This window comes from Trachurus trachurus, assembly GCF_905171665.1.
Source record: "Trachurus trachurus genome assembly, chromosome: 24".
Taxonomy (NCBI): Eukaryota; Metazoa; Chordata; class Actinopteri; order Carangiformes; family Carangidae; genus Trachurus; species Trachurus trachurus.
This window is the reverse complement of record NC_139910.1, coordinates 21,478,537-21,498,976: the sequence shown is the minus strand read 5'-3', so window position 1 is coordinate 21,498,976 and position 20,440 is coordinate 21,478,537. Positions and strand designations below refer to the sequence as shown.

Below are 20,440 nucleotides of genomic sequence, written 5' to 3'. Positions count from 1 at the left end.
TATCTCCAGATACCACTTCTGTTCCCCGGTCCTCTTTTCCCAGTTCAACCAGTTCCCTGCACCCTCACTCTCCTGTGACCCTGTGGCCCAGAGGGAATGCTTCATGTCGTACAGTGGGGCAGCTGGGTAAGAACTGGATTACTGCTTATTAACCTTTGTTTAGTTTACTGTACAGAAAGTTGTGTACAGCAGCTTAAAAGTTCATTTTCAGTTCTCAATCCTAAAATAAAGTAAAAGCCACAGACCCAGTTCGGAGTCTCTCACCTACTGTAAATGTTAAAATAAAAAGTGAACTGATAATGAACTCACTCAGCTGCCAGTCAACACACAAGGAATGTGGATGAATAATAACTATACTTACAGGAGAAAAAAAAAGATAGAACCATAAAAAAACAAAAAATACAGGTTGATTGGTTTTTACTGCAATGTTTTAAGTTACAGCTCCCTAATCTCTAATTATCAATAGCATCATGTGATCATGTGACACGGCTGGTCTCTGCTTTATCTGAAATGTGTTTAAATGGCAGAGACTGATGGATTTTATTCCCAAAAAAATGAGACCAAGTTGCGTCTCCCTGTTCCCTGGAGCATTATTGTTACTGTAAAAGTGTTTGAAATGACTTGTATTTTGATGCTCAACTTAATGAAATGAGGGAGGGAGCTGTAATTTAACAAATATATATATTTTTTCTGTTCAGGAATGCACCAATAGCACTTTTCCACTGCCAATACAGAAGCCAAGTGTTAAATTCAAAAAAAGGTCAAAGCTGCTTCAACTTGCTTTGAATTTTGACAGTTACTGAAGGTCAATAATGATGAAATAATCCATAACAATGATGAAACAATCGGTACAATGACACAGTCATTTTAGTCTTGTATCGCATCAGAATTGGTTATCAGTGCATCCCTAAAAGTTTTATTTGAACAAGATATGACAGACACGCTATCTTCTCTCTTTTTGTAAAACAGTTAAAGAAAAGAAAAAAAAATCTATTAAAACATAAAAACACGCTACAAATGTTAAGCTAACAAAGTGGTTCTTCTGTGTTCCCTCAGAGAGGAGATTATTTTTCTTTCACTTGGTTTTGGAGCGGGGGACAGAGATCCACCACAGACATGTAAGAGACCAACTCCCTCTGTCTGAGCCTCCTCCTCCTCCTCCTCCTGCTCTCCAGCTCTCCTCCTCCTCCTCGTCTTCAGTCAGTCACAGTTGGTAGTCGTAGGGTGATGAAGGTTGTTCAGTATCAACAGAGAAAACGGTCGTGGTGGGCTCTTCAGCTCTGGAGAAAGAGAGTAGTGGTGAATCAGCCTCAGTGTCGTGATGACTGATGCTCAACATCACTGCAGCTTCTACTCAAAATATTCTCCTTGTCCTCCACACACACACAGACCTCAGATCAGCCGCAGCCTGAATGTAATAATGGCTGATGGTTTTAGCAGCTTCATGTGTGGGAGTTTTTATTTCATGTCTTTTTTTTTTTGTCTCTAGCAAATGAACCCCTACGTGCACTCTACTGTCACCACGAATAATAATAATAATAATCAGTTACTATTATTATTATTACCTGATTCAGTCAATCCTCCTCCTCAGCCAGTTCAGTTTCTTTATGAACCACCACTCTGGTGACAGACATGTCAGGATGTTGCTCTTTGGCCTCCTTAATGGCCTGGGCCAGTGCCTGCAGTACCGAGGGGTAACCACACAGTGGCAGCACCGAGCACGGCAGGCAGTGGAGTTGTTGGTGGAGGGAGGAAGGAGAGGAGGGGAAAATGGTGGAGTTAAATGAAAAACGTAAAGAAGAAGCACAAAGAAAAAATGACAAAAATGCAGGATTCACAGTTATTGTGATTTGTGTCATTTTACTTCTTTGGGTTGGGATGATGTAAATCATATGAAGTAAAATGCCTTCATGGAGTTGTGACAAAAAAGTAAAAACATTCACACAGCCAACTTAAATAAACCAGTAGTGATGAGATCCTGCAGATCCAGGTCTGAACAGAAAGAGACTCTTTCAAACATACCACATGGATATTCTGAGGGTGTCGCATACTTCATCACAAAATCTGTTTCCCTTGAGATACACAGTTGGTGTCATATTTGTGAAACTAACATTAATAATTGCCCATAACTTTTAAATATGAATTATCAAGTCATCAAATCATCAACAAATATAAAAATGTGGGCTAGAATTTATTCATCAGATGTCTGTTTACATATACCGGTAGATGATAATATCTTGCACATTTGTTAAAAGTGTTTGTCTCCATATTAGGGAAACTTTGGTGAAAACTGGGGGATTGATAATGATCATAAATTCTCAAATGAAGCTGAAAATCTACACAAAGCAGGGCGAACGCAACTAAAAATGTTAGTGTCACTGTCCAAATATATCTGGATGACACCAACTCCAACGTGATCTCCTCAGTGTTGCTTTAGCATGAAGTATTCATCACATCCAGGGCAGCAAAAAATGAAATATTGAGTTTTCTCAAAGGCAAAGACAGAAAACTGATGAGCAACAAAACTGGACAGAATGGAAAAATTGAGTTACAACACAATTTTCTGGGTGTATGGATGAAGATGTGAAGAGATGGATACAGCAGATCACAGCCAGTGACTTGTGGGTATTTGTAATTAGTGATTAATGAATTAAATGGTGCGAGCAACAAGTCACCAGATGTTCATTTGTTCCCTTATGTCTGAGAAACCAAAAGAAAAAAACCTGTTCAAACTGATCTCAATCTGGGGCTCAGAGTTCTTCTGTCATCAGCAGCCAGCTTCATCACTTCCCTATCAGCGATCCCTCATGTGTTTTCCCTACAAACCAAGCTGCTGAGCTCAGAGACGACAGCTTTGTGTCTGAACACTGACCTGGTCGTGGTCGATGTCACAGTCGCCGGTGATGACGATGCGTTTCTCAATCCTCGTCTCTGATAGGCCGCCCTTTAACGTCTGGAACAAAGTTCACAAACACACGAGAGCTTTGGTGGCTGTGGCAGCGGCTTCATTATGAATATTCACGGCCCGGTTGGGAGCTGGTGATGTAACAGCTGAGCAGATGAGTGAGCTGCTGCTTAAATAAAGTCAATTTGGACACAAATACTGTAAAAAGGGCACGATTGTACTGCTACTGTTGCTATGGGGATATACAATAGATGTGCAGATCAAACCAAAATGAGCTGACAGTGTTGCAAACATGTCTTTAGAGTGAATAAATGTGTTGATGTTAGAGCTTTTGTACAGCAATGTTCACAAACGTCATATTTCATAGAAACTGAACCAAATGCGTGTGTGTAGGCGTGTGTGTGTCTGTACCTTGGTAATGTGTGTGGTTGTAGTAGTACACAGAGATTCAGAGGTGATTGTCTGAGCAGTCATCAACACTCCAGGCTCGCCATCACCACTACCATCCAACTGATGATAGGGAGAGAGGAAAAGAGATAATTAGCCGTTGATTACCACTAGAAAACCCCTCTTACAGTCTTGATGTTTCAAATGAAATTTGATTTTCTACTTAAAAACAAAACAAAAACAAAAAGCTCTGTCCCTGCAGGAGGGAGAGAGGAGTGATGGGGCCATGCACTGGTGCTAGAAAGGAAGCACTTTGGAACGAGGAGAAATCAAAGCTAAAAAAGACTCAACACAGAAACAACATGAATCCTGGATTCTAACACAGGTAAGGAGAAGAGAAATAAAAGCCCCCTGTGGTTCTGAGGTGTGCACCTGTGCGGCTTCGTAAGTGATGGTCTTGGTTTCCGTATGTACGATGGGCACTTCTTTTGTTGCTATCTCAGTTTTCTGGGCTGCAAACGTGTCTGATATAGTCACCATTTCTGTCTTTACCACAGGTGGCTGGGGAGGGAGGAGAGAGAGACGTGAGGGGGAGGAGAAGAGGGTTAATATATTAAACCTGAGACAGTTAGGGAAACACAGAGACATGACTGTATCTAGAAGTAGCAACGTATTATAGTATATACACAAGTCTTGTGCTTAGCTATTAGAAAGAAATGTATCAAATAAACTGTAGATTTCAAATCGCATTAGAAACCATTGATTTATAAAAGGAGGTGATTCATTGTGCCACAACAAACAGCGGAACACAAAGCAGCAGCTGGAGATGTATGAACACAACACAGCCCTAAACTCATGCCAGTCAACATCACCAAACGCACAACTGGACAGCGTCTACTTATAAAGGCCATGCAAGAGCAACAGCTACGACAGCAGCACGACTACAGAGACGGTCTTTGGCGTGTGGACACGGAGCTGGAGGTAAACGACACGGAACAAACATGAGCTCACAGTGTAGGACAGACAGCGCTCGGATGACTGGCACACAACAACGGCAAACTGAAATGTAAAAAAAAAAAGAAAAAAAAAAAGACATGCAAAGATGACATTCAGATGAGCAGGTGGCGTTTTCCAACAGTGCTTGGCAATGACGATTTCCACAATACTGTTACCATGGTGACCACGACAAGCCAATTAAAAACACCAACACAGAGAGAGAGAAGCATCACTGCCAAAACACGCGGAGGACACACAGATACGAATGCGCGCGTGCACACACACACACACACGCCCGAAAATACACACATACGCATGCCATGCACACACTCACACCAAAGGTGACAAACAGCATGCAGAACAAAAAAACACGTTCTAAAAGCAACATGCATTTCCCACTTAGGCCCCATTTACTTCACAACACTAGAATATAATGCAGAGTAGGAGGCTGTGACAGCAACACACCACACACTGTGCAGCAGGACAGGATTGTTGATAATGGTATGAAGACATAACATATGAATAAAAAAACATAAAGACTGAAATGACCATGTAGGGCGGGGCCACTCGACACCAAAACAACAATGGTGAACTCTATATTTGAGACTTTGGTCTGTTTTACTGGGGTTCTACTACTTGTGAAAGGTTTGGTTTTAAGCTTTGGAGGAGTTCTGACAGGAGCAGCATGAGTGTGAGGATGTACATGGGGCTTAAATATTCACAAAGCAGGAAGGAAACCGGCACCGTGGAAGCAGGAGGGGACAAAGTGGGTGTTTTCTACAGATGGTAGGGGGGTCAAAGCCCGGAGGGGGGGAAGCTCCGCAGTCGGCCCAGTGAAGACTTTACCTCAGAGCAACAAATAACCTGTGGCCGGGGTTCTGCTTCCATTAGAGAGGCTTCTCCGTTCATTCTGGGCTCCTCCTCTTCCTCGGCGTGGGCGGCCAGCCCCATCATGGCCTCCTCGGCCAGGGGGAGGCCGTTGGGAGCTTCATCAGGTGTCACCATTGGGTCGTCGATGCTCTCCTCCGTCTCCTTCTCACATTCCTTCTCCTCCTCCTCCTCCTCCTCCTCTGCATTGTTCTTCCTCTCTGGCTCAGTGTCCTCTTCCCTGGACTCCTCTACCTCTGGAGTGATCTCTTCCTCTGCGGGATGAGCGATTACAACTGGAAGGGAGGCATTGTCTGGAAATGAGATGTTTTGATCTTCCTCTTTCTTCTCCTGCTCTTCATCCTCTTCCTTCTCTTCGGGGATTTGTGTATGTGAGATGGAGATAGAGACGTTGGGGTGGTACTCTGCTTCCTCCTCGCTCTCGCTCTCAGATGAAATGCTCTCCTGCTTTGCAGGTTTTGCTTCCTCTGCTACCACTACTTCCTCCTCCACCTTCACTTGTGGTTCTCTTGTTTCCTGTTCTGCTGGAGAGCTGGTTGTAACTGTGACAAGTCCAGGTTTGGTTGCTTTGGAAACCTCTTGGACGACAACCGTTTCCTCGATTTCAACTTCAGTCGTCTATACACACACGCACATACACACGCACACATGTACACGGAGTGCACAGACACGCACACGCACGGTGAGGTGCACACACATACACAACAAACGCATGGAGACAAAAACAAAAACAACATGATCATTGAACGCAAATTAAATAAAATGAAGTAGCTTCACTGAAAACAAATTAATACAAAAGCAAAATCAGAGACAAAAAAAGGAGATGGAGATGTTCAACTGTGGACAAAAAGACATGAAGTGAGAAGAACAAGTCAGAAGACAGAGAAATGAATCAACAAAGAATGGAGGGCTGTAAGAACATGAGATTTCAAGCTGTAAGTGGAAAGTGAACGCAGCATGAAGACAAGGATGAAGGACGGATGGAGGGCTGGATGGATTAATAGAAAAAAGTTAGCACCACCTTCGCGGGTTCTTTGGTATCAGAGATCGAACTATCAGCTGCAGCTGCTTCCGTTTGGGGCTCATTCACCTGCGTGACACAGAGGTTACCATGACAATTATCATCAATATTGCTACTGTTATTATTAATAATCACACACAAGCATTCAAATCATCATTATTAGCAATTAGTGACAGGGTGAGGATTGTTATCACAGCATGGGAGGGGGGCTGACCAATTCCTCTCCCTCTCTGTCCATGGACTGTCTTTCATGCACAATCCAATTCTAGTTCATTTTCATACAGTGTCAAGTTCACTGCAGCAGGCAGAAAATAGGAGGTGGACAGAGAACAGAGAGGAGAACATAGTATAAAAAAGAGCTGAGATGGATTGAAGAGAACATCCCATCAATAGAGGCCCATCTTTCCTTTTTTAAAAAGACAAAAGAAACATGGTATTGAAGTCAGCAGTGTCCGAGTCGACCACAAAACACATGTCAGACCAGAGTGAATACAGGTCAAAGTCTACAGAGTAAACACATGGTGGTTTCTCATGATGGAAACTGCTGCTTCAACACCTGCTGCTTTTAACATACTTATATACTGTATTTCCTGAAGATGCTGGTGAAGCACAGATAAATAAGTGGGGCAGATTGTTATATTTGCATTCAGTCCACATACATATTTACCAGCACGACACAAACGGATGACACATACACAGCTGTTATTTGTTCCAGATTAGTTTCATGCCCATTTTGCATCCACAGCTCATTTAGAATGAATGGTCTCTTGATAGAGACTAAGGATGGCCACCATTCATCCAGCATCCACAGCATCCACAGCACCCACAGCAGGCATTATGGCACTGAGCATCTCATCTGGTAAACATCCTCACTTAAAGGAGACATATCATTTCCCTTTTCCACTAATTAAAATAGTTCCCAGGTGTCTTAAAGACATGACTGTCAAATGCTCTGGTCTAAATACCCCAAGGATCAAACACCACAGCTCTTTTCATCCTCTCAAAACTGCCGGTTGGTTTCAGTGCCTGTCCCTTTAAATGCAAATTAACTACTGCTTGCCCCGCCCCTTCTACTACAGATGGAAATTAGCTGTGAGCTAAATCTGGTGCAACCATCTCTTCATTTTTTTTCTGCAACAATTAATCGATTAATCGAACAATAACCGATTATTAAATTAATCGTCACCTGTTTGGATAATCAAATAATCGGTTTGGGTAGCTTTTTTTTTTTTTAGGAAAAAAGGTCAAAATTCTCTGATTTCAGCTTCTTAAATGTGAATATTTCTGGTTTCTTTGTTCCTTTATGATAATAAACTGAGTCTCTCTTTGGTTTGTGGACAAAACAAGAGATTTGCGGATGTCATCTTGTGGTTTGGGAAAAACTGATTGAGATTTTTTAACATTTTATTGACCGAACAACTAATCGATTATTCGTTTACATAATCGACAGATTAATGGATAATGAAAATAATCATTAGTTGCAGTCCTAATTGGAAGACAACTGAGGGAACAGCTCGTAAAACCACATGGATTTCAACCTAGGGAGCCTGAAAATTACAGATTTTTTGGTAACTTCTCATATTTTGGGGGCTGAAAGGCAAGACAAACACCCAAATATATGTTAAAGAGCCTTTAAGTGATATTTCCATAATATGTTCCCTTTAAGTGAGGCAGTACAGGTTGTCAGTTTACTTTCAAGGTGATTGATCAACTTAAAGAGCATATATGTATAGACCTTTTCAGAGAGTATAAACAAAGACAGGTGTTACCAAGGATATGAATTAAGGCTCCATTCCATTCAGGCTAAACAGAGTCAGGGTGCATGCTGGCTCATTAGAAAAAGCTCTGCTACACTAAATGGAATGGAGCCTTAATTCGTATCCTTTGTAACACCTGTATTTGTTTATACTCTCTGAAAAGGTCTATATTCTGTCAGTGAAACATTTGCTTCATGACTGGTTTTATTAATAAAACACATCTGGGTTGGAATGAAAGTAAACTGACTCCCAAATGATCAAGAGTAGCAGCAGCACCTCGGTGGCAGAGAGCGCAGTAGTTGGTGATATAAGAAGCCCTTGCGGTGCAGTAGTAGAGGTAGTAGATGAACATGTGGTTATAACAGCATCTAGTGTCAGTTCAGGGAAACTGCAGGCAGCCTCAGCAGCTGAGTCAAAGCCAGAGCAAGAGTGTCTACTGAAAAGTACAGAAGCTATCTCCTCTTCAAGGCTCTACAGCAACACACATACAGAGCACAGTCAGGTAGAGAAAGCACACAGTTAAACACAAGAGTAACACAAGACACAAACAGCAGAATATGAAGCGCACACACAGAAGAAATAACAAAAACAAAAATGAAGAGCGACGCTTTGCATTGATCACAGGCAGAGGAGAGTATCGCAGGAGTCAGTAATGCACACAGAGCAGAATAAAACCATTTGCTGTTTCAACCAACATCTAACATGAACCCAGCTGAAAACAGAAGAACAGTTGGTGACAGTTGTGGTTAGGTCAGTTTAGCAGGAAGAGTTCCTACAGAGGGAGAAAAACACACCGTAAAGTCCATTAAGTGACGGGAGAGATATGAACGAGTCATGAAAACCCCACCAAGGCAAAAGCATCAGATGAAAACCTCCACTTGAGAATAAAAAGAAAGAAACAGAGCCAGGAAATGATGAAATATTTAAGAGAAGATAGAAAAAGGATTTTAAAAAGGAGGCGGCAGGTGTTGTGAAAGACTGAGGAGAACTCGAAAATAAATGAAAACACATCCATACTGCTGCAGATACAGCGATCTGCAGAAAAACATGACAACTCGGCTCTGTATCGCTGCAATCCGCTGGGAAGGAATTCAGTTGGTGAGACAGAAACATCCAGACAGACGTACCACTTGCTGCTGCTGCTGCTGGACACGTATGGTCGGAGCAGGAGAGGAGGTGAGACGTTTCTCCCACTGGTTGGGCTGAGGAGGAGAAGGAGGTGGCGCCTCCATAAAGGAGCGTTTTAGCTGGCTAATGCTAGCTTGGTGTTTCAGAACCTCATCTTGGGTCTTATCATGGTCCTAATGGGGGAGTGGAGGGATAAGGGGGGGAGGGGGAGGTGGGGTAAAGGGGGATGAGGAAAGGGATGGAGAGTAAATGAGATGAGTATGGTAGAAGGAGGGAGGGTGGACGGCAGGGATGAGAACGGAATAAAAATGAGATGTGAGGAGGAGATGGGAAGGGAGGGAGTGAAGGAAGAGGTGGCAGGTCATGGACAAAGTGGAAAAGGAATGAGCAGAGAAGGCCAGAGTGAAGAAAAAGGTTTGGACGAAGGAATGGGAGCATGAAATAGAGTGAGAGAAATGAAATGGGTAAAATGATTAAAGGAAAGAGGGAGATAAGGGGGAGGGAGAGAGGGAGGGGGGAAAAATAGGTTCAACAGGACACAGGAACTTTAGTCTGTCAATCAGGAGGGAAACAAGATGGAGGCCATGTCTCACTGAAGCCTTGTTTACATCTGGAATTCAATCTTAAAGGGATATTTCAACAAAACAATTGTGGGTGCAAGCTGTTTTTAGATCAGCGGGGCAGAGACGTATGGAGGCATATGGTATTTCCGGCTTTCCCTCATCAAATACACAATCCAACAACTCCAAAACGCTCTCGTAGACAAGTCCTGACAGCTTGCACCAACAATTACAGGTAAAGAACCTACTCCTAAAACTATAGGGATTATGGCGATAGGCGAATCTGCCAAAATGTTGAAATATCCCTTTAAATTAGGCATGTGTGCATGTACATCCACACTGTACAATCAGGCTGCAGTGAAACAGAGCTTCTCCATTTTGTTGAGAGGTTTTTTTTCCTTCAGCAGGGCAGAGTGTGAAACATGGAGCTGATAGTGGTGACTTCTTTAACATCTTTCTCTCCCCTACTTCTGTCTGTTTTTATCAGTCTCTCTCTCTCTCTAACCTGTTTCTACCTCCTCGGCTCATCTGCATTATTTCATCTGCTTGGTTCCTCTGCCCTCTTCTCCTCCTCTAACCTCCATAGTCCTGACTAAACTGTATATCTTGACGAGACAGCACCAGAATCAAGAGGCTTTTCCTCTGAAGCTAACAATCACATATTGTGTTTTATTGAATTTTCCTTACTTATTCGTATTCTACTCTGATTAAGAAAAGACTATTTCGTTTTCTAATACCTCAGTTTAAATCCAGTGTAGACTACAAATACCAGCTAGTCAGGCATCACTATCAGTCCCATGTTGAACAAAGGGATGTGCTGCTGTTGTTTTAGTATGTTATCGAACCACATCACTCGACTCTTGCAGCCAATCACCAGGAAACAGGAAGAGAGCTCCTCATACCGGTTAGGGAGGCAGGATTAGTCAGGTTAGACACAGCTGCCTGGCAATAATCAAACTCTTTGACCAGTAAAGGATTGGAAATACATCAAGATCAAACGGTCACAAAACAGCGTTCGACATGCACAGAGCATGCATGGAAGTCACGTTCACACACGGCTGACCCTATTCACAAAGCAGCCATTGTGAACATCCGTGCTGGGAAATTTCCTGGAAGAGAAGGTCTCGTCTGTACCGATACAGACTTCAAATAGATGTTTCGCATTTCACAGATTCAGTGTTGGAAACAGTTTAGTTACTACAAGATTTCAAAAACCCTCAGGGAAAATCAGTTACATGCATAACCTCATGTTCATTCTGATCCGATCGATTCTGGGCCTTATGATGTTGCTATGGTGAACATTTTGGTTTGTTTTGGTCTCCATCTATTCCTGAGGGAAACGTCTGGCTCTTAAGGTGATCACTACAGGTCAATAGGGTAATAGGTTTTAATTGATGTTTAAATATGTAAATGAGGCAATGTCTAATTAAATGTACTTATTTGCATATATTTCCAGAACAGAAATCTGAATAATGGATAAAGCCAGGGGATTTTGGATATCTCTTTTTATCACTCTGTAAATGAGAAAATACTGTCACCAGCCCTATAAATCAGATTTCTCCATGTTTTTAGTATTAAAATGTTGTATAAATGAGGCTGTGAATGATATATCAACAAAACCCTCTGTAAAAACCTTCAGAATATAGAAAGGGATCAAACTGGAAGGTTTGGTGTCTGTAAGTGCTGGAGATTTCTAGCTCAGAGTCTGAGGAAAAACTCTTTTTGAGAAAACGGCCTTTAAAGACTTGTATTGTAAAATTCCATAAATTGTTATTGTCAATCATACATTTATGATTTGTTGCTGATACAAAGGAAATTACAATTTTTGTGGACCTCATCGTGGTTCAGGAGAGACACGGCTTTACAATGATACCTGACATGACATGGGTCAGACTAACTTTTGGTGAATTCAGGAGAAATCTACCAACGAAGGAGACAAAATGAAGTAAAATAACCACCTTAATGTGGATTTTCTAAGACAATAAGGAAGTAAAATAGCCCAAAATCTCAAAATTGATCAGTGCATGAAAAAGCAATGTTTTTGCCTGTAGTGTCTCACCTTAAGCTGCTACAGTAAAAGCTCTACTATGCAAACTTAGACACTAACTTGAACTGTTGTGTGATGAAGACCAGTTAACACACAGCGGACTCATCCCACTTAGGATGATCAAAGATGTGAGACTGGATGATCAAAACAAGTGGAGTTGTGAACTGTGAAGCCAAACCAATGAGGTGAAAGAAGCTTAATCTCTGCAGGGCTGGCAGGAAGTGCAGATTTAGACGAACATTCTCCACGGGTCATGTGGCTCCATTCATATTAGACATAATAACTTGACCCACACTGCATATCGAATTATTGATTTGTGCAGCTTTTAGCAAGAATTATTTTTATACAGTATATCATCCGTGACATTCCAGTTCAATTTCCCAATCCCAGCTGTTCAAAAGGCTGCCATGTGAATAAGGACAAATGTAACCTTGTCATATTATATATAACTTTTTCAATGACACAGAAATCTGAAAACAGCTCAAGTTGAGTGAAGATGTGATTAACAAACACCCACACACATCAACACACACATGCATGCACGGACACAGAGCCTGAGAGTGCGAGAGGGCAGCAGTACAGTACGGTAAAGTCCGGTACAGAGGAAGTTGTAGTTCTGATGGCGTCAGAGTACACAGAAACATGTAGTTCTTATTCTCAGCCATCAGACGACGCCAGTACCAACCTCCAACATTAAATTACTGTGCCTCACATAAATATTGTCCCCATGCACTCTCATTGGACTCTGGAAGGCAGACATACAGCAAAAAATGAAATGGAGAAAAAAAAACAAAATAAAAAAATAGAATTAAGGTTGACAAAATAAATAGATCAAATTAATTTACTCTGTTTCAATTGTGCAAATTAAAACAAAGTGGTACAAAAATAATAACCATTGAATTGAATAAATCATAAATTATTTGATAATTAATTATAACCACTAGAGTATGAATAAAAAAAATTAAATCAGGGGCAGAAGTGGTGACGCGGCCAAACGTCTCCAACTGTGATGAAGGAGATGGATACAAGCACCAAATTAAAGACATTACCCTGGTGAATAACATGGTGCTGGCACTTGTACCCATGTATGTAAACACAAGTTAAAACATTCATGACATCACAAGAATGACAAACATTTACACAAACCGACAAAACCCCAATGTGCTTTGAGTGAAACGACAACAACAACAGTGAAAGAAACAACAAAGCAAACCAGAACTGTGAATAAACCACATCAACCACAGCAGAGCGACTGAAAGTGAAGATTCGGGGTGAAAGTGCCCACAGTCAGCTTTACTACTCAGGCCTCAATCTGCAACACCCATGTTAAATAACATGGTTTACGATTGAAAGGCCCTGATTGTAAATTGGTCTGATATTAAATGTTGTTTTCTGCACAGATATTCCAGATTGGGCCTTCAGCAGCTGAGGACTGACCTCCATCTCCTCACATTAGGGCAACTTCACCCTACTAGAGTGAAACAGAACAGCAAACCAACAAACCAACCAACACAGCAGAGCAAATGACCGACTGACCAAGTACACAACCACACAACCAATAACAGAGTGTGCACCTGAAAGAGGGCAGCCTCACTGCCTCCAGGTGAGGGCTGAAGGGGTCAGGGAGAAAGGAAGGACAGGTTAGGATCACCGCTCCACTACACCACCCAACACTCACAACCATCTTTACACTAGGACTTAGAGAAGTTCATTTTATCACCCCCACATTATTTTTTTTTTTTTAAGAATTTGCAAAGCATGCTGGGTAAAGGCAGGCCTTACAGACCTGGGTTGGTGTGGCTTCAGCATCACCAGGGCTTAAGTCCACATCCTGTCGCAGTCATGGCGATGTTAGACATGACAGAATGAGCAGGGTGGGGGCACGAAGAAAGAAAACAGTGAAATGGATGATGGGAAAAGCTAGTTTCTTCCCCAGCAACCTCGGCGTTAAGGAGCACGGCTGGTCAAGTGACCTCTGGCCCGGACCCAGAAACCCATTACACATGGTCAATACAGGGAGGCAGCAGGTGCTACTGACTGCTCTTCACTGGCTGTGTACACATGACATATATTCTGATTCTATGAAACAAATATAGAGCAGGTTGAAAACCAAGTCAGATTCATCTCATCTACAACAAGTGAAATGCTACAACTACTGCAGTTCAGTGTGTGTTTGAGACATCGACGCTACTTTTTTAGGCAGGGAGGTTATGGAGCCGTTCTCTGGGCACTACACCGTGACCAGCTTTAGTTACTCTGACAGTGAGCGCATTATACTGATATTCTTTCTCTAGTTCAACCAAGAAAATGCCAATGGGCCACCACAGACACACCATTACACATGTACTAAAAACCAAGCAAACAACGGACTGGAGTTCAGAGAGAGTCCTGAACCTGAGGTACCAGGGGGAAGTGTAACACTGTTTATTCTTAAACATTCATTAGTAATAATATTCAGATCTGATACGTATAGGGTTGAGGGGGGTTAGGGCATGTATCTGTATTTACAGTTATAACATCTAATCTATAACTAGTCATTCTCTGAACTACGAAGGCAAAATGCAGCAACATTTAGTCAAAAATAAGGTCATTATGCTAATTTATCTATTACATTACAAGTTAATTTCATAATGTTATGTCTTTCAACTAATGATCTGAAAGGGCTTTAAACAACTCTGAATAGGTTCCTCTGTTACTGTATGTTGCCTTTGTAAGTTAATTCTTAGAGTCTCTCCCTCCCTCACACTTATATTTAAATCTCCTATTATATCTTTCTGATATAGCTGTCATATATTCACAATATAGTTATACTTTCTGTATCCTTTCTCTTTAAATCAACTCTGGATTTAAATACTTTGATAAATCTTTCTTAATCTACTCTTTGTTCTTCACTACGAACAGCACACTGGGGGAGGCGGGGTGCAGGGGTGGTAAGAAGAAAGAAAATGTAAGGTAAACGAGGTGACATTGGAACACAGGAGAGGACAGGGGGTTGGGGGGGCGGGGGGACGGTGAGTGTGTGCGTTCACGCTGCAGGATCACACATCTCTTGTGTCCAGGTGGCACCTGTGTGAGCGTGGTGCCTGATGCGAGGAGGCGTGTGCGTGAGCGAGAGAGCTTGTCTGCTGAAACCAGAGCCGGCCTGATCCTCTGCGAGCCTTTCGCTGGTGAACGCGGGCAGAACCGCCTTTCGCTGACTGGAGACCATGTTCTCCAGGTAGCACAGGGTCAGGCCGAGGGGCGTGGCCAAGATCAGGGCCAAGACCAGAGACTGGCTGGCCGTCAGCATCACCACCAACAGGAAGGCGACTAACAGGCAGGGCAGGAAGAGGGGGGAGGGGTTGAGGAGGTAGCGCCGGACGGAGGCGGTCAGGTTGGAGCGAGAGAAGGAGGAGGAGAAGGAGGGAGTCAGGAGAGAGAGCAGGTAGGAGGAGAGGGGCAGGGAGGAGAGGGGGGACAAGGCGGAGACATGTGGAGGACAGGCGAGAGAAGACACAGAGGGCAAACTAAGCTGTGTTGGTGGCAAAGCACAAGCTGGAAGCAGCTTAGTCGGGAGATAAGAGGTGAAAAAGGCCACAAAACGGTTCAGTTTTTTCGCTGAAGTATGAAGAGACCGGCGTAATCTGGACTGAGTCATGCTCAGGAAAATAGATCTGGGAGCGCTGAGAGTAAAAATCTTTAGATTCTCCGCTGACTGTGATATTAGCTTGGACACAGTGTGGGTCAATGTGCTCAGCTTCTTTTTTAATCCTGAAAAAAGCCTCGCAGGCAGACGCTTCCCATTCTTCCCCAACGTGGAGAGAAAACACAGGATGAACGAGACGTATCTGACCACTCCCCCGACACACAGCCAGCTCCGCCATGGGGGTGGCTGGGACGTTGCTCTGGTTTCAGCCAGACAGCTCTCCTCATCTCCCGACACCTCTGCTGCGCTGTGTGTTTGGGAGCCGGTGAACGGGTTACAGGCTGGAAGGGTTTGTGTGTTGTGGTGTTCAGAATCGTCCGACTGCTGATCGGAGGTGACGGAGGCGTACGAGGGCGGGGCCCAGGGACCGTGCGAGGCGGCTGTGTCGTCGATAAGGTCGTCATCTTCGGAGATGTCCGACAGTCCGCGGTCGAACTCGGAGATAGAGTCGAGGGATGGAGGGATGGAGGAAAGGGAGGATGATGAGGAGAAGGAGAGAGGAAACATGAAGATTGACTGATGGAGTGAGACAGCAAGTAGAAGGAGGAAAAGGAGAGGGAGGGGGAGACAGAGAGAGAAAAAAAAACAACGTGGGGTGGGAAATAGAGCAGGTGGGGAAAAGAAAGGAGAGACCCATGCAAACACAAAGTATCCACAAAGAAGCAAAGAGGTAAAACAAGTTAAACATTAAAACCAAAACATCCAACACAAGCAGCGTGCATTAGAGAAAAATAAAAATCATTTCATTTTTTTTTTTTTTTTTACAAAATAATGGCAGGAATGAGGTCATGCAAGAGGGAGTGAGGAGAGCACGAAGGGTGTGTGAAGGAAAAAAAGAGAAGAGGGAAAGAGACATAACATTAGTCAGTGAACAGCACCACAGTGGGTTAAAGTGAACACAGCAGGGTGGAGCAGAGAGCAGAATACACTCGTGTGCAGAAACAGTGTCAACAGGGTGTCGCCACTAAACGAGGGTTAAAACAGTCCACAGTGCCGGGTGGGGGTGGGGGGGGTGAGCCAGGGTTAGGGGGAGGAGGGAGAAGGGGGGGAGTGTGGGGTGGAACATGCACAACATACGGTGGTGTCTGATACACACTCCTGTGCTGAGCTGCTGCAGCACACAGATCCTCTCTACGGGATTCAGCCTCAAACCGTACGTCGCTGCGCGGCCGCCTCAGACACTCTGGTCAAGACTGGAGCTGCACATGCTAATAGACTCTCTCTGTCAGGCTAGTCCCTCCCCTCTTATTCACACACATGCACATATTAAAAGGGATAGTTCAACATTTTGCCAAATTTGCATATTGCCATAATCCCTATAGTCTTAGCAGCAGGTTCATTACCTTTAATTGTCGGTGCAAGTTGTTTTTTAGATCGGCGGGGCAGAGACGTGAGCTCTACACGGCACACTGTATTTTCGCCTTTCCCTTATCAAACTCATCAAATACACTATCCAACAACTCAAAAACACTCTTGTGGACAAGTTGTGACCTGCAGATTCACCACGCTATGAGATAATAATGTAACGTTAGAAGACAGAGTTGTTTTTGAGGTAAATGCCGTACCAGAATTACATTGCAGACAAAGTGACTTCAAAAGCGAAAGTAGTTCTGAGTATTTGCTTCATGCGTCGTAATGTACATACGTTATTATCTCATAGCGTGGTGAATGTGCAGGTCACAACTCACAACTTGTCCACCAGAGCGTTTTGGAATTGTTGGATTGTAGTTTGATGAGGGAAACGAGGAAATACCGTGCAGAGCTCACGTCTCTGCCCCGCCAATCTAAAAACAGCTTGCACCGACAATTAAACCTACTCTAGACTAAACTATAGGGATTATGGCAATAGGCAAATTTGCCCTATCCCTTTAAGGAGACAAAAGGCCAAGGATGGGTGCCTCCTGTTCCTTGTAGTGATCCACCTACTGGAAAAAAAGTACCTCCAGAATTATGTGACAACAGAGGAAACAGAAGCCTAGTCAGTGTCCTGGTAGTAAAAGAAAGCCCCCAGCTGTCTGACATGGACGGTTATGATTCTGTCATTTCATCCGGAGGATTAAATGTCTTCAGACAACAATCTGAAGCAGTGCTTGTTGGTGCTGCAGACAAAGCCAAGACTCCAGGCTTTCATTCAGCTCTGGTGTCAACTATGATTCACTGGTGGCTTATTCTTTAAGGATCACAGATACTGTAGGAATCCCTGGTTTGGTGTAGAAAAGACAAACCTGATTTACCATTGTTTTTCTCCTAGTCAGATACAAGCCACATGCTAGTGTTGGATAAAAAAGTTGGATAAAGTGCAGATGGGCCTGCAGACTGGGCCCACAGCAATGCTTCTGTCGCAGACACATTAAGGATTCATGTATACAACATTAAATCAACTTCGCTAAACCAGAACCTAAGTCTCACCTTCTCCCACCAACTGTTTCCCAGATAAAATAAACTATACATCTATTTCATCTATTACAAAATACCATCTGTCTGTCTCGGGTGCAAAAAAAGACATCAACAGATCCTGTGGGACAGTAATAAAGACAGCAAATAACGGAACACTTGTTTTTGTGAACGCACAAACTGTTGAACCATATATAATAACAATATGTTAACAATCACACACACCTTAGAGTCAGAGGCGAGCTCTAGACGGTGCTCACGTCCGTTCTCAGCTGTGTCCCTGCCGGCCTCAGTTATACTGATCACAGGTGCTGAAAGAATAAAAACAGAATGCAATTTTACACACAGCAGCAACAAACATGAGGAACCAAAACAGTCAAGAAAGATACTTCAAAAATGACTGTACATGCAGGTATTTCACAGAACTGAAAGCTTTACTCCTCTACAACGATGCCCACTTGTACTGTAGTAGATTTGTGTGTCCAGCAGGGGACGATGTAAGCCAGTGGAATAAACCTAACACAGATGCAACAGCAGCACACAGCTGCACACTGTGGGATCTGTTAACCCAAATCCGGAAAACCACAAAAACGATGTGCACTCTTCTCCAAAGACAATAAAATATATATTTGATACTGTGCAAAGAGCTCAGTTGAGTATCATAAAGTATTATGATTCTGTAGAAACTCTGATGGTTTCAGTCCCAGTTCCAGTTCTACAGCAGATGAGATCACTGCACAGTCATTTATGAGTTAGGAACCATTGAGTACTTGTTCATTTAGTGCTCTCTTCATTTCTCTGGGCCTCTTTCTTTGACATACAAATAACATTCTCTCTTTTCATTTTTCCCTTTCTCCTTCAGCCTCTCTCTGTGTGACAGGAAACATATGCTGCAGCTATTTCCTGTATCTGGTCAGACACTGAGCATTTCACACACATGCACACACGCGCACACACACACACACACACACTATCCCTCCATCCATGACCCCACTTCCACTTGCTCATCATTCCTTCCATTCCTCTCCTCATCTGTCTATGCATTCATTTAATATAGTTCAGAGTGGAGCTGGAACGTTTCACTGTGTATTTGTGAGCGCCGTGCGGTGCGTGTTACCTCCATCCAGACTGCGGCTGATGCGTTTGGAGGAGGTGCGATCGAAGTTGGGCGCAGGCCGGTCTATGAGGGTGCTGGCCAGGCGGGTCTGGGCCTGGGTCCGCCCGCTGTAGCGGAACTTGGAGCCCAGAGTCAAGAAGCGAGCCTTGGTCGGAGGCTCTGGAGCGTTTAACCTGGGGATCAGAGACAGACACGAGGTGAGAGGAAAGGTAACAAAGGTCGAGGAGTAGGGATTTTAGAACTGATTGACTTTACAATAAAAGAGAGAGAAGAGGAGAGAGGCGGGTGTTTCCAATCCAGACATCCCCCCCTTCAACAGGATATTAAAGCTTATTCCTCTCTCTCTCCCTCTTACACATCCAAACATACAGACACACACTCACAGCAGTGCTGGCCACTTCTTTCATCTTTGTGCAGATGCGTTAGTGTGTATTATAGGCATTAGGGCTTTGACATTTGCCCAAAAAATCATATTCGAACTTCGTTTGTTTATTAATATTAATATTCGAATATATTCGAATATTTATTGATAATATTTTGACCCCCCGGGGGGGGGGGCAAAATATTGGGTGAGTTTCGCTTTCATGCATGCGCGCGCGCGTGTGTGTGGTTGTGTGTGTGTGCGCCAAAAAGAAACAGCGCTATGCGGAGATGAATGGACGGATGACATGCGGCGGTGGTGTAGCCTATTTGCGACAATTAAGAAAAGAAAAAAAAAACGGCCCGCCACTCCTGAATGAATGTAGAGGAAACACTGTATATTTCAACTTCTCCCTCCGTGGTTTGTACAGTAGCCTAACTATGGTCCGGTCGCACCATGGATGTCAGTGTTTCCCCGCTGCTGTATATGCATGCGCGCTGTGGTGTCCTGTGTGAGAGGATGCGGAGATGAAGGCGAGCGTCCGACGGGGGAGGGGCGGCGAATATCGCTACATTTTTATTTTTTTAAGACGTTAGTTTAGGCGGCAGCTCTTTGTTGTTAAGGCGGCCGCCTTAACAGGATGTATTATAATAGATGTATTATAATAGATGTATTATAATAGATCCATGAGTCGCACTCGCAGCCTTTTGCTCCGCCTTTGTTTATCAGTGAAGAAGTGTGAACAGGCGTCAGGCGCTAACGACGTGATAACGTCATACTGTAAGTACAGGAGCCCCAGGTGATCAAGGCTAATGAGCTTGCGTTTCACAACTTTAACAGGCTGAAAAAAGTCTTGCATCTGGATTGAAAACTATGTTTTCAGGCAAACACATTTACCAAAAATAATGCTTATTACAGGTTCGAATATTTAGAGCTGCCCTAATATTCGTTCGAATATGGTTATTTTTTTAATATTCGAATTATATTCGAATATCGAAGTTCGTGGTCAAAGCCCTAATAGGCATGGGCCGATTACTGGTTTCAAGGTATACCACGGTATGAAAAAGTCACGGTTTCAAAACCACTAAAATTTTCCGGCCAACTGTTCCTGCGCTACAATACCTTTTGAGGCTTGTTTCCAAAGAAATTGCCTCATGTATAGGACTGTATAAGGGTTAGAATGCCTGCAATTTA

General features: G+C 43.3%; 1 protein-coding gene across 4 annotated transcripts in view; it reads right to left on the bottom strand.

The window, feature by feature from the left end:
• Positions 1–1,003: 1,003 nt before the first annotated feature.
• epb41l2 (erythrocyte membrane protein band 4.1 like 2) overlaps positions 1,004–20,440 on the bottom strand; it is a 55,072-nt gene continuing 35,635 nt past the window's right edge. Inside the window, exons 13-23 of one of the 4 annotated variants that reach the window (XM_084000458.1) lie at positions 18,886–19,058; positions 17,994–18,079; positions 12,375–12,434; positions 9,082–9,255; positions 6,198–6,266; positions 5,135–5,794; positions 3,725–3,853; positions 3,317–3,415; positions 2,873–2,953; positions 1,566–1,679; positions 1,004–1,280 (exon numbers count right to left, since the gene is read on the bottom strand). In XM_084000458.1, coding sequence (XP_083856584.1) covers positions 1,575–1,679; positions 2,873–2,953; positions 3,317–3,415; positions 3,725–3,853; positions 5,135–5,794; positions 6,198–6,266; positions 9,082–9,255; positions 12,375–12,434; positions 17,994–18,079; positions 18,886–19,058 — 1,636 coding nt within the window. In that variant the 3' untranslated portion in view covers positions 1,004–1,280; positions 1,566–1,574. The remainder of the gene's footprint in view (positions 1,281–1,565; positions 1,680–2,872; positions 2,954–3,316; positions 3,416–3,724; positions 3,854–5,134; positions 5,795–6,197; positions 6,267–9,081; positions 9,256–12,374; positions 12,435–17,993; positions 18,080–18,885; positions 19,059–20,440) is intronic. The other 3 variants (XM_084000460.1, XM_084000459.1, XM_084000461.1) reach the window with 3 other exon arrangements.